At 43.2% G+C, this 13,474-nt stretch overlaps 1 protein-coding gene across 5 annotated transcripts in view; it reads right to left on the reverse strand.

Moving 5' to 3' along the window:
• Positions 1-4,455: 4,455 nt before the first annotated feature.
• Positions 4,456-13,474, reverse strand: part of ptk2ba (protein tyrosine kinase 2 beta, a) — a 366,968-nt gene continuing 357,949 nt past the window's right edge. For all 5 annotated transcript variants that reach the window (XM_039749531.1, XM_039749530.1, XM_039749527.1 and 2 more), the window contains one exon: positions 4,456-5,046. In XM_039749531.1, coding sequence (XP_039605465.1) covers positions 4,834-5,046 — 213 coding nt within the window. In that variant the 3' untranslated portion in view covers positions 4,456-4,833. The remainder of the gene's footprint in view (positions 5,047-13,474) is intronic.

The following is a 13,474-nucleotide window of genomic DNA, read 5'->3' on the forward strand; positions in this document are numbered from 1 at the left end:
GAAGTTTACCGTTTGTATTTCTTTGATTTGAACCCGAGTCCTTCTTTAGCAGACCTTGTGTGTGTTTGTGTGTGTGTGGATCTCCACCAACACAAAGCGGTTGTTCAGCGCAGGCCAGGCGGTCAATCAAGACCCTGCACCTTCAGAGAGTCTTCAGACCCGACACTTTGCTCATTCCTTGTTACGTTGCGGCCTTCGTTTAAATTCCTTGTTTTTCCCCTCGTCAAACAAAACTCAATGCCAGAGAATGACAAAGCGAAAACGTGAAATTTGTAGACATTTTTGCTAAATTTATCGAAAAGACAAAAAGTGAAAAGTCTCCTTGACACAAGGGGTCACCCCCTTTGCTATGACACTTGGCTCAGGTTCATCCCGTTCTATTGATCATCGTTGAGATGTTTCTGCACGTTCTGTGGAGTCCACCTGTGGTCAGTTCAACTGACTGGACACGATCAGTAAAGACACGCGCCTGTCTGTAGGTCTCACGGCTGACAATGACCGAGCCACGACCACAGAAGAATTTCCTGCACAGCTTGGAGACGGGAGTGTGGGAAGGCTGTGGCATTGAAGGTCCCCAAGAGCACAGTGGCCTCCATAATTAGAACATTAGAGCACTCGAGACGAGAACAGGCCATTCAGCCCAACAAAGCTCGCCAGTCCACTCCACTTATGTCTTCTAAAATAACATCAAGTCGAGTTTTGAAAGTCCCTAACGTCTGACTGTCCACCACACTACTTGGTCGCTTATTCCAAGTGTCTGTGATTCTCTATGTAAAGATAAAATTTTTAATGTTTGTGTGAAATTTAACCTTCACAAGTTTCCAACTGTGTCCTCGTGATCTTGATGAACTCGTTTTAAAGTCACCGTCTCAATCCACTGGACTAATTCTCTTCATCATTTTAAACACTTCAGCCAGGTCTCCTCTTCATCTCCTAAAGGCTCAGCTCTTTTAATCTTCTCTCATAACTCATCCCCTGTAGCCCCCCATAATCAGCCTAGTCGCTCTTCTCTGGACCTTTTCTTGTACTGTTATGTCCTTTTTGTAGCCTGGAGACCCAAACACAGGACTCCAGATGAGGCCTCACCAGTGTGTTATAAAGCTTGAGCAGAACCTCCTGTGACTTGTACTCCACACATCAAGGCTCTATATAACCTGAATTTCTGTGAGCCTTCTTAATGGCTTCTGAACACCATCTGGAAGTCGACAGTTTAGAGACTACGACTCCTAAATCCTTCTCATAAGGTGGACTCTCGATTTTCAGACCCCCATTGTGTATTTAGACCTCACATTTTTACTTCCTATGTGTAATTCTTTACATTTACTGACATTAAATTTCATCGTCCACAAATCTGCCCAAGCCTGTCTGCTGTCCAAGTCCTTATGTGATGATATAACGGATTACAAATTATCTGCTAATCCACCTATCTTGGTATCTATCATCTGCAAACTAAATCAGTTTGTTCCTTATATTCCTATCTAAATCATTTACAGATATTAAAAATACCAGCGACCCCCACACTGCCCCCTGCTGGTCACCAATCTTAACAGCGGCCAGTTCTGATGAGGTTCCTCACACCATCACTCTCTGCTTCCTGTGTCCGAGACAATTCTGCACCCATCTACCTACCACACCCTGAACTCCCACTTCTTATAGTTTGATGCCCACCCTCTCATGTGGCACCTCATCAAATGCTTTCTGAAAGTCCACATCAATAATCTCATCTGCTCCACTCTGGTCGTCTCCTTTTGTTTCCTCCTCATAGAATTTCAGCAGGTTTGTAAAACACGACCTCCCTCTTCTGACCCCATGCTGACTGTCGTGTCCTTGTCATGTGTTGCTCAATCTTCTCCTTAATAATTCCTTCCATTAATTTTGCTGTGTGATGTTTCATGTTAAGCCTACTGGCCTCTAGTTGCTCTGATCTGCCCGCTCACCCTTTTTATATAATGGGATGATATTTGCCATTTTCCAGTCCTTCGGAATCTCTCCAGTGCGCAGTGACTTCCTATCAATATGTGTCAAGGGTTTATATCTGAACTCGCTAGCCTCCTTAAGAGCTTGAGGATAAATATTATCTGGTCCTGGTGATTTGTTTGATTTCATTTTATTTAATCTGACCAGCTCTTCTCTCTCTACAATTTCCAAATCCCTCAGCACCTCCTTAGTAGTCCCTGTTACTGCTCTGAGGTTATCAACTTCCTCACTTGTGAAGACCTCAGATAAATGTAAGTTTAGGGCATCTGCTATTTCATTGTCTGTATCTTTTAATTCCCTTTACTATTCCTGATGAACTTGACCTCCTCCTTAACTGTTCTTTTACTACTAAAATACTGAGAGAATCTCTTAGGGTCTTCTTTCGCCTTATCTGCTATATTCCTCTCCAACTGTCTTTTAGCCTCCCTGATATCCTTCTTAATGGTACTAAAACGTGCATAAAAATAACAAAAATAATAATCCAAAATGAATAGAAATCACAAAAGAACAAATTAAGAAATTCAAATTGGGGAAAAAAATCTACCAATGATATTTTGCACACCGGATTTAGCTGGGAATATTCGTACACAGTGGGCACAAATTATGAATGGCTGACAGAGAAATATGGTGCAATTGGCTCACGGATTAGCATGATGGCGGCCTGACTAAGGGGCTCCACAGAGGAAGTTCTCTGAACATGGAGTTTGAATTACTGTGCTGTGAAGTTCATATCAGGTGTGTCGAGAGGATCCAAATCCCTGTAACAATGCGGATTGTTCACTCTTGCTGAAGCACAGGGAGGGCTCCTCTTTCATCAGCCAGCCTCGGTATTATACCCCCATAACCATAACCCTGTAGTGGACTACAAAAATCAGCTAAGTTTCACACCGCCTTTGACGATGATTTCTTTATTTTTTCCCAGCCTTGGCCCGACTCACACACACTCCCTCACAGAGACAAAAGAGCAACTCATAATAAAACAGAAATCGAACAATGTATTAAACACTAATAAACAAAATATAACTACACAAACTGAACAATCCCACCCCAGTTCCCTTCCGGTGACATACAATAAACCCGAATTCAACAATAACAAACAACTAACAGAAACCACACAAGATGAACTCCATGAAAAACGATGGAGACGGACACTCCAGAGATCAGCACGCTGTATGTGAATGTAAAGGTCAGGCCTACCGGTATTAACTGATGAGATGATGACACGTGACGGGATCAGGAGCACTCCTTAATTCGCAGGTCAACAACAAATCCTCAGACAGTCCTCATGCAGCAGGAAGACACGCAACTGTCCAGACAGCGAACAGGAGACGATTCAGGACAAGACAAAAATCCACGAGTAGTAAAACAGGAAGGCAAACAGAGAGGTAACTTCAGACATGAAACAAGAAAAAACTCCCTTTCTCTGTAGAAGTGGCCTCCTTTTAAACCTCATCCCCAGCAACCCCTGCACCCTCAGAAGATGACCAATCAGAGCCACTGCAGGGAATGCTGGGAGTTGAAGTTTCATTCCCCGGTAGCGCCGCTACAACCTGGTGGAAGAAAGAAGAAAACGGCACAAAAGGCAAAGCATGACACATAATTTCGATCTCCGTTCTCAGACTCGGGCCGCTGTGTGCGCAGAACACGTTGCTACTTTGCTTTACTTTACACCAACAGTGTAGTCTAAAAAACAGGGAAGACAAATCGATAAGTTGCTGAGATACTCAAAGGGTTTATTCAAACAAGAATGACTTTGAAAACACATTATATCACATATATTTTTAAATACAAAATTCAAAAGCTAATTAAATACAGTTTCTTTCAGAAAACAAAAACCAAAAAAAAAAAAAAAAACCCATAAAACAACGAGCTGATGTAGTCGGGCAGCTCCAGGGTGACAAGAGAGTCGAGCAATCAGGGGAAGGAGGTTCTGAAGGTCACCTAATCTATATCTAAAAGAGTTCCACACAACTACCAGACACTTTTATAGAGATGAGCATCTCTTACTATTAACATTAGATGGCCACAGGAGGCCCTTAAGGTCGCTGGAGCGTCAGGTCACCGAGTCAGATGAGAGCGCATCCTGCTGGATACGAGTGCGCACTGCCGTCACATCCTTAAACTGCAACTAACGCGCAACGCCTCTGTAGCTCCGGCTCATTGCAGTTGCATTCACTATGGAAACTTCACACGTCATGTCGTTCACTTTAACTTACGCTTCTTGCACGGTTTAATTGAAGTTGCTCGATTTGATTGGCCAAAAACAATCTGCATTTTATTTTAGCAGGTTCTTGTTAAATTGTGTGGGACTTCTTAGGCAAGTGGCCATCCTGAGAGGCCAGAGAAGACCCTGTATCTCTCTCTGTTGGGCTTTACAATAAACACTTCCTTCAGGAAATGTCATTTTGCAAATGTCACATTGGAGGAAAGCTGGGAAAACTGATTTGTGCCTGAAAAGAAAGACCATCAATTAAAGAAAATTGAAAAGATATTTATGGTGGTCTAAAGTATACCTGGCAACACAGCACCAGTCCGCTTGAGTCCAAGGGCAAATGATAGTGTGGATAATCAATAGAAGGGTGCATGTCAGTTATTTGTCGTTTTTCCCTGGATGCTGTGAATCCAAGCGCATTGCTCTACAAGGTTTATCTAAATGGAAAGAAATCCCTGGTGCCGCTACCACTGGCTTACCTCAGCACCCACTGCAGCCTGTTTGAAGTAAGACGCCTTCCGTCAGCCCTGCTTGAGACTGCGTTACAACAGACTGCAATGGGAACCTCAGAGATTTTGAAGATGAAATCTGTTGCTCTATAAAATTTCTGACTCAACATTGTCCACGAATCCCGCTTATTATGGCTAAGAGACTGGTTTGGCTAGGTTGGCTCGAACCCGTGACTGGTCTACCGCATCAAGCAGATTCTTGGAGTCCATCGCCAGAGTGTGAGCAGCGGCCAACATCTGCTTCTTGCATTCTTCTTTTAGTGAAGTGACTTGGTTTTGCTGGGCCATTTTCATTTTGTTGATGAGTTCGGCCATGTCCTTATTCAGCAATTTCTGTGTGCCTTCAATCTGTAAAAAAAAAAAGGACAACAAGGTGGTCAGTGGGAAACTCTTAGACAAGCGCCCAGTCTCAATGGCAAACAAGCCTGAAACGCTCCTGTGTCTTAATGAAAAGATTCCAACAGCTGTCAGGTGTGGTCACATATAATGCACAAAGCACCTACTGAGAAAGCCCACCTCTGTCTGTCTGTCGACCCCCGAGAACCAACTGTGTTGAGACGTGGCACACTTATTCTTCAAAAAAAACTGTAACAGTTTAATTTTCAATTGGAAATCTTGAACAGATTGCACTGCGCAAAGGTTTAAAATTTTTAAATCTCTCGGTGCTGGGCAAGGTCCTTGCTAGGGTCGTCCTCAATAGGATCCGTGATCACTTGCTCAACTACCAGTGACCAGAACAGTCTGGTTTTACGCCTAAGAAGCCTACCATCAACCCCATCCTGGCACTGAGGGTACTCATGGAGCGCAAACACGAATATCGGCAGAGTTTCTTCCCAGCCTTTGTCGATTTTCGTAAGGCGTTCAACTCAGTTGATCGAGCTGCTCTGTGGAACATCCTGAGGGTTTGCGGGATCCCCACGAGGTTGCTGGATATCATGGCCGGCCAGTCCACTAGTACTGTGAGCGCTGTGCAGAGTGGAGGCAGACCCTCTGTGTTTTTCCCAGTTGATTCTGGTGTTTGTCAGCGGTGTGTTCTGCTCCTACTGTGTTCAATGCTTGTATGGACTGGGTGTTGGGCAGAGTTGTGGGGTCCAGCGGCTGGGGGGCATCTGTTGGTGAAGGGAGATTCACGGATCTTGACTTTGCTGACGATGCTGTGATCTTCGCGGAGTCAATGGAGGCTCTGATCGGGGAGCTCGAGAGACTGAGTTAGGAGTCTGAGTGCCTGGGCTGGCGAGAGTCCTGATAAAAACCAAAGAGCCAGGCCTTTAATGACCTCTTGGGCACGGCCATCTGCAGTGTGTCTGTCTGAAGAGAGAGTGTTCACCTTGTTGAGAGGTTTACTTACCTGGTGACTCCTCCTATGAAGTCAGTAGATGGATTGGGAGAGCATAGGGGGGGTCATGGAAAGGGGTGTGTGGTGTTCCTGATATCTATGCAAAAGGACGAAGGTCCAAGTCTTTAGAGTCCTGGTGCCTCCTGTCTTGCTAGATGTTTGCCAGACATGGATGCTATCCAGTGACCTGAGACGAAGACTGGACTCCTTCGTGTGTGTCCCTCTGGAATATCCTTGGGTCCCGTTGGTTTGACTTTGTGTTGCTCATGGAGTCCCGACTGAGGCACATGACCTGCATTGTGAGGGAGTGTCAGTTATGGCACTATGGCCATGTGGCGCGTTTCCCCGAGGCTCGTAAGATTCTCATTGTTGGGGACCCGAGTGGCTGGACCAGGCCAAGGGGTCGCCCACATAACACCTGGCTGCAGCAGATAGAGTGTCATTTCTGGAGGGTGGGACTGGACCGCGTGTCTGTCTGGGGGGTTGCAAACCAGGATCCCGAGTTGTTTCGTCATGTAGTGGATGCGGCAACTCAATGTACCAGTGAATGCTCCCCAACTTGACTTGACCATTGAAAAGCAGTGTCGAATTTGAAAACTTGTTCATCTTAAAAACAGAGAAACATTCTGTGTGACTTCAACGAGTTTACTGTTTCTGTTTTTCCTTAACAGATGTTGCTTGAACAGATATATTTTTTAAATATGTTTTTTTTTTACTCGCCTTCCCACCACTCAGATGGCCATTGCAAGCGAGATGAGTGCCAGGCAGAGCGCCGACGCAAAAAGAGCTCACACAGCAGCGCCCTCTCCTGGTGCTTTAAATAACTCAAATACTACAGTAGAGAACAAATGGTAAATGGTAAATGGCCTGTATTTGATATAGCGCCTACTAGAGTTCAAGAACCCCCCTAGGCGCTTCACAACACAACAGTCATTCACCCATTCACACACACATTCACACGCTGGTGATGATAAGCTACTTTGTAGCCACAGCTGCCCTGGGGCGCACTGACAAAAACAAAGTAACGTCTTTGGAAATAAATGGAAGGGGAAAGCAATGATGTAAGCATACATAAGACTGCACTGATTGAGCTAATATTACCTGCAGATTTTTATTTTAAAGAACAAAGGTTATGAACCTCCCGCTAAATGGCAGCACTGCCACATAATGTATTTTTTGGTTTGTCTTTTGTCTCTCTGTGTCGGCTTCAATGTCAAACCCGTCACCACCCAAGCACCTACAGCATTGTAAAGTGGAGGGAAAAAACCGGCACACTGGGCAGATGGGCATATGGAGGAACACTGTAGGATACGGTCTGCTGCAGTAATTTCCGGGAGTTTGCCATGGTAAGTGAATGCTAATCTACAGTTGAAAATGAGTGCGAAAAGGCAGGAGGAGGAGGATGAACGACACTGAGCGCAGTCTACAAACGTAGCCTAACCATGGCCAGACAGGAGACTGCCTCACTGAAAGATGGAAGCCCTTTCCAAATATGGAGGTGGCCAACATGAAGACTTCATCGGCCGACGTGCTCTGTGATGGTCAATGATTTGTAGATTAGGGGAGCGGAAAGCAATCTTTATTTTTTTGGCGGAGTGCATTTTGGAGACTCTGGAAAAAGAGAAAAAGGACTACAATTTTATTTAAGAAGTGACAGGACTGCATGGACATTGTGGGTTATCTGTGCTTGAATGTTTTTCCTGTTTCTTGTTATTTGTGAATGAGTGTGTTCGTCTAGTGTTTACACATTCGACTGGTGCCATTTATATTTGTGTTTTTATATAATTGACTTAATACATTGTCTCACACGTGCGCATGGGAGGCAGCCAAAGGGCATGAGTGTGGGCAATTGCCGAATCAGACCAAGATGTGGCAGAGTGCACCGATTCTTTATCTCACTTTCCTGCAGACCATTCATGGGAGATTCCACCTGGCCCTGTTGACATCACTTCCGGGACCGAGCCTATGAAGGAAGACCTTGTTGGCTCCAGCCCCTTTGATGTCACGTCCGGACTCGAGCCTATGGCTGATGACCCTTACGGTCCCGACCCCTTTGACGTCACTTCCTGTCTTCCCCTTTAAAAGCCTCCACCTTTCTCCGATTCCCTCAGTTCTGTTTTGGACTCCTGTTTGCGCACATCAGTGCTATCATTCATTTGCGATTTGCAGCCAGGAAACCAATTATATGGGCGTTATGGCTCTGTGTGGAGTTTGTGACAACATTTGATCCCCACTTTGTCTGTTGCTCTTTGTCGTTTTTTTGACATTATTTTAACTATATTATTTAATCTGCTAATATCGCAGGAGGGGGTCCGAAGGCAGTTTAGAGTTGACCTGTAATATGGATCAAATACATCACCAGCGGCATCGTCTGGACAAGGGGAAGAGTAATAAAATGCTGTTTGAACTAATTAATAAATCGATAATTTGTTTATGCTCCTTGTGACATAAAGAAATACTCTATTCAAAAATTCTATTTTTAATAAGTTACTTACCCCTATGCATTATCCAACCCGCTATATCCTAACTACAGGGTCACGGGGGTCTGCTGGAGCCAATCCCAGACAACACAGGGCGTAAGGCAGGAAACAAACCCCAGGCAGGGTGCCAGCCCACCACAGGGCACACACACACACACGGGACAATTTAGGATGGCCAATGCACCTAATCCACGCAGAGAACATGCAAACTCCACACAGGCAGGGAGGACCCGGGAAGTGAACCCTGATCCCCTAACTACGAGGCAGCAGCACAACCCACTGCGCCACCGTGCCACCCGTAGTGATAGATGCATTTCAGAAATCTTGATATTTTAAAAATGTTCAGTTAATAAAATGATAAAATAGGTTGCACTGCAGCTTTAAAGGAATAGTGCACCCAAAAATGACATTTTTTTAATATGTTACTTGTCCTACGTACTTAGAAGTATTGGCCGAGAAAAAATGTAATCTCTTGTTTTATTAGTAATTTTCTCAAACTAAATAAGGAGAAATCGGAAATCTTAGTGATTGGCAAAAATGGATATAATGAGGGTATTAGAAATAAACTTGATGCATTAGGATTAAAAGTCAAGATGGGAGGTAAAAAATTTAGGGGTAATTATTGACTGTGACCGGAATTTTAAATCACATATTAATCAGATTACCAGGGCAGCATTTTTTCACTTAAGGAATATAACAAAAGTTAGACCTCTTATAACTTTGTACGATGTTGAAAAATTAGTTTACGCTTTTGTTTTCACTCAACTAGATTACAGTAACGCACTCCTCTCAGGACCACCCAAAAATGACATCAATCGATTGCATCGAGTGCTGAATGCAGCGGGCAGAATCTTAACTCGGAAAAGAAAATCTGAGCACATCACTCCAGTCTGAGCGTCACTACACTGGTTACCCGTGTCATTTAGAATTGACTTTAAAATACTGCTAATGGTTTACAAAGCCTTCAATAATCTCACTCTGGAACGCCCCTCACCTCACACTCCAAACTGTAAACCTTAGATCTTCAAATGAGGGTCTGCTTAGAATTCCAAGAGTTAAACCTTAAAAGAAGTGGTGAGGTGGCCTTTTGCTGTTAGGCACCTCAAATCTGGAATACGAGTTTACTGATAGAAATTTGCCAGGCTAATATGGTGGAGCACTTTAACAAACCCATTACCAGAAACCCATTACTTTAACTTGGCTTTTTCTAGCTTCATTTTAGTGTAACACTGATATTCTGTAAATGCATTTAGTTATCACTTTTTTTGTTTTTTCTGTCCTCCCTGACCACCAGACCTCACTTTATTCTGTGTCAATTATTATTGCCCCAGTTTTACTTTTATATTTTTTCTTTCTTCATCTTGTAAGGCACTTTGAGCTCCATCATTTGTATGAAAATGTTTTAGAAATAAATGTTGTTGCTGTTTTCGTGCAGAATGGAGATAATAAAACTTCTGATATAATAGCCGTCTATGGAGAGCAATACTGGATAACAGCAAACAATATTAAAAAGTCCTTGAAAAATCACGTTACTCATGCCACTTAATTCACAGGTCAAGTCTTGCAGTCATATGCTCACAACGTCCCAAACGTAAGCATTTTTACTGAAAAATTGTTAAATAGACCACCTCTAGAAAATGTTCTTATGAATGAAACTAACACCCTCAGACATGAACAAGCACTTGAATTGCAGGCCCACCTCCTGTTGTTCCATTTATATTCATAGCGGTGAGTCACAACCTGGAGTGGCTCGAGATTATTTAGCACGAGCCAACTGACCTTCTGCTTGTTGAGGCATCTCGGATGTGCTCAAGTACACAGCCTGCTTTCTTCTCGAGAATGCCTTCACTCGCTTTTCTTTCCCTTTAATTCTTTAGTTTTGCTCGTCTCTCAGGGTTCGCTTTTGGTTAATTTCACATATCAAGTGCATTGTTAGCCAATGAAAAGGCTGCTGCTCAGTTGGACTCCTGACCAATGAATGAGATGGGGAGGCGTGTCTGCAATTCATGAGCTCGGGTGTGTGGCCCATTGTCATTCTCAAGAACGTTTACTGGAAACGGTTTATATAACAATATTTTAGTATAAATACATACGCATGTTTGGGACGTTGTGTGCATACGGCTGGATGACCTTTGAAATGGATTATGTGACGTGGACTTTGTGATATCAATTGCTAGTGTCCATCATTGGACACCACAGACTCCTATTATATCAGAAACTTTGTTTCAACATAAAAACATCAGATTAAAACACTTTCCTGACTATCACTACAAACTACACGGGGCAAGACACATGTTAAAAAATCTAATTTTTCAGCAGTATATAATTTTAAAGCTACGGTGCAGCCCATTTGCAAATTTCATTAAACTCAATAATTTTAAGACCTTGAGATTACTGAAATGCATTGATGAGTCCAAAAACAAGACAGTTTTGCTTCTAACTAAAGCTGATAATTGAAAATAAAGTGACCAAGGGCCAACAAGATCATGGCAGCTCATGAACGTGATAATCTCCAGGGTCTCGAAGACACAGGAGGCTCAATAGAAGGGGACGTTTAGGACATGCAGAAATCAGTTATGATTGGTCAAAAAATACAAAGGCAAAGAAAACGGAGAGTTTCAACCCCAGAGGCAATGAAAGCAACCAAGGACCGCTCTAATGTACGTGAATCTTCTGCTTTGCATCTGCAGTGAGAATCCTGCAGTAGCAGCACTCTGTCCAATAAACAGCAGTAAGGGTCCTTAAGACGAGGCTGGACGTGGAAGGAGACCATGTCTAATGTGGTCTTGGAAAAACTCCGTCAGCTGGTTCCTACCTCAAATTACATAAGGAAGGTAAGCTTATATTTCTGTAATGTTTCCTTATTCTGACGTGCAGTAAATAATGTTGAACGTAAATAAACTTTAAATTGTGTGTAGAATGTAGAAATAAACAAAAAATGCTAGCCAAAAACAGTAACTTGTGGATGAAATGGAGGGCCTTAATGAGAAAATGGATCTGGTGTACTGAGTTAAATGTGTTCAATTTCACTGAACAATTATTCTGACAACATAATATAAAACTTTCACCCTGGTCTGAAATTAAATCGTCTGCTTACAGACCTTAAAATAATAGATTTGCAAATGAATTGGAAATGTAGAATGCCAGACCTTGAAGGGGTCAATGTAGGGTCTGCTGCTCTGTTTACAGACGTGGGCAAATGTGTTGATACCCCTCTATGAAAGATGAAGAACCCACAATTGTCTCTGAAATAACTTGAAAAAAACAAAAGTCATCTGCACCCATCATGGTATACTGGTAAAAATCAGGCTTTGCTTTAGAGTTTGGATTCAACAGAATATTTCAAGCAATAACCCAAATGAAAATGGCGTGGACACAAATGATGGGACCCTTAAACTAATATTTGGTTGCGCAACCTTTATAGTTTGCAATCCCTGCACACAAGTGATTCCTGGAGCACTCCCTCAGACTTCTGCTCCTGTCCAAGGGTCATTTGGGTCACTCATCCTGAGCAAACTGCTCCAGCAGTGTCAGGTCTGAAGGGGGTCTTTCTCCAGATTACATTTCTTTCCATAGATGTTCACTGGGATTCAAATCAGGGCTCAGAGAAGGTCACTTCAGAATAGTCCAATGATTTGTTCTTCTCCAGTCTTGGGTGCTTTTCGCTGTGTGTTTTGTCTCCTTATCCTGTTGGAGGACTCCTGATCTGAGACTGAGGCAGAGTTTTCTGACACTGGACAGGACATTTCGCTTCAGAATGTCTCGATGGTCTTGAGATTTCATTGTTCCCTGCACATATTCAAGGCACCCCTAGCCAGATGCAGCAAAGCAGCCCCCTAAGCATAAGAAAACCTTCTCCATGTTTCACAGTAGGTCTGCTGTTCGTTTCTGTGAAAGCTTCAATTCTTCATCTGTGGACACAAAGCTAAAAGGCTCCAGTTTAGCCTCATCTGTCCTAAGTACATTCACCCCAAAGCCGTGTGGCTTCTTCAGCAAATTCCAATCTGGCTTTTTTATGTTTTTGTTTCGACAGCAGAGTCCTGCCAGGTCTTCTTCCATTGAGCCCAATGTCGCTCAAAAGGTGACAGATGGTGTGATCAGACAATGATGGACGTTGATCTTAGAGTTCAGCGTATATCTCTTTGAGAGTTGTCCTTGGCTTTTTGTCTGCCATTCTCACTATCCTTCTGCCCATTCTGGGGTGGCATCCAGAGAGGTTGTCTTCAGTCCCATGGAGTTTCTTTATAATATTTGTAACTGTTGTCACAGGAACATCAAGCTGTCTGGAGATGATGCTCTTCTAGCCTTTGCCTTTGATATGTTTGTCTATCATTTTCTTTTTGATCTCCACAGACAACTTTTTCCTTTGCTTTCTGTGGTCCAGTGGTTCAGTGGGAGAAACATGATGACACTAAACAGCTGAGGTGAATGGAGGGTTTTGGGGTGCGACACTCACTGTAGCAGCGCCCGGAGAGATTGAGGAGTGTTGTCCTTGTATGTTGCACCAATTCTATCAAGACAAGTTCCTAGAACACATTATTGTACCTGGCCAATAAAGTGAATTCTGATTCTGATGTGTTTAAGATGGACGTGTGAGATGTGTCAGTGGAAAAAAGAATGTACGTCCACAAAGCAGAGTGAACACTGGCTAATGTTTTGCAGAGGTGGAACCTGCATGGGCATGTGATGAAAAAGTATAATTACAAGCCGGTGAAGTTGTGATGCACCAGTAGATGTGTGGATGTAGCACGTTCCTCCAAACGTAAGATAAGGAGCCCGACACACACGAGAACCTCCTACTCTTAGTAAGAGACTAATTATATCAGGTACAGAAATAGACAGGACATTAGCCATAATTTGACTGCGTGTCCTTTATCAACTGCAAAAAAATAACCACCAGAACAAGTAAGTAGATTAAACAAACAGAGTATATATCATGAAAACCCAAACAGAACTATAA

The sequence above is a fragment of the Polypterus senegalus genome, chromosome 3, assembly GCF_016835505.1.
Source record: "Polypterus senegalus isolate Bchr_013 chromosome 3, ASM1683550v1, whole genome shotgun sequence".
Lineage (NCBI taxonomy): Eukaryota > Metazoa > Chordata > Cladistia > Polypteriformes > Polypteridae > Polypterus > Polypterus senegalus.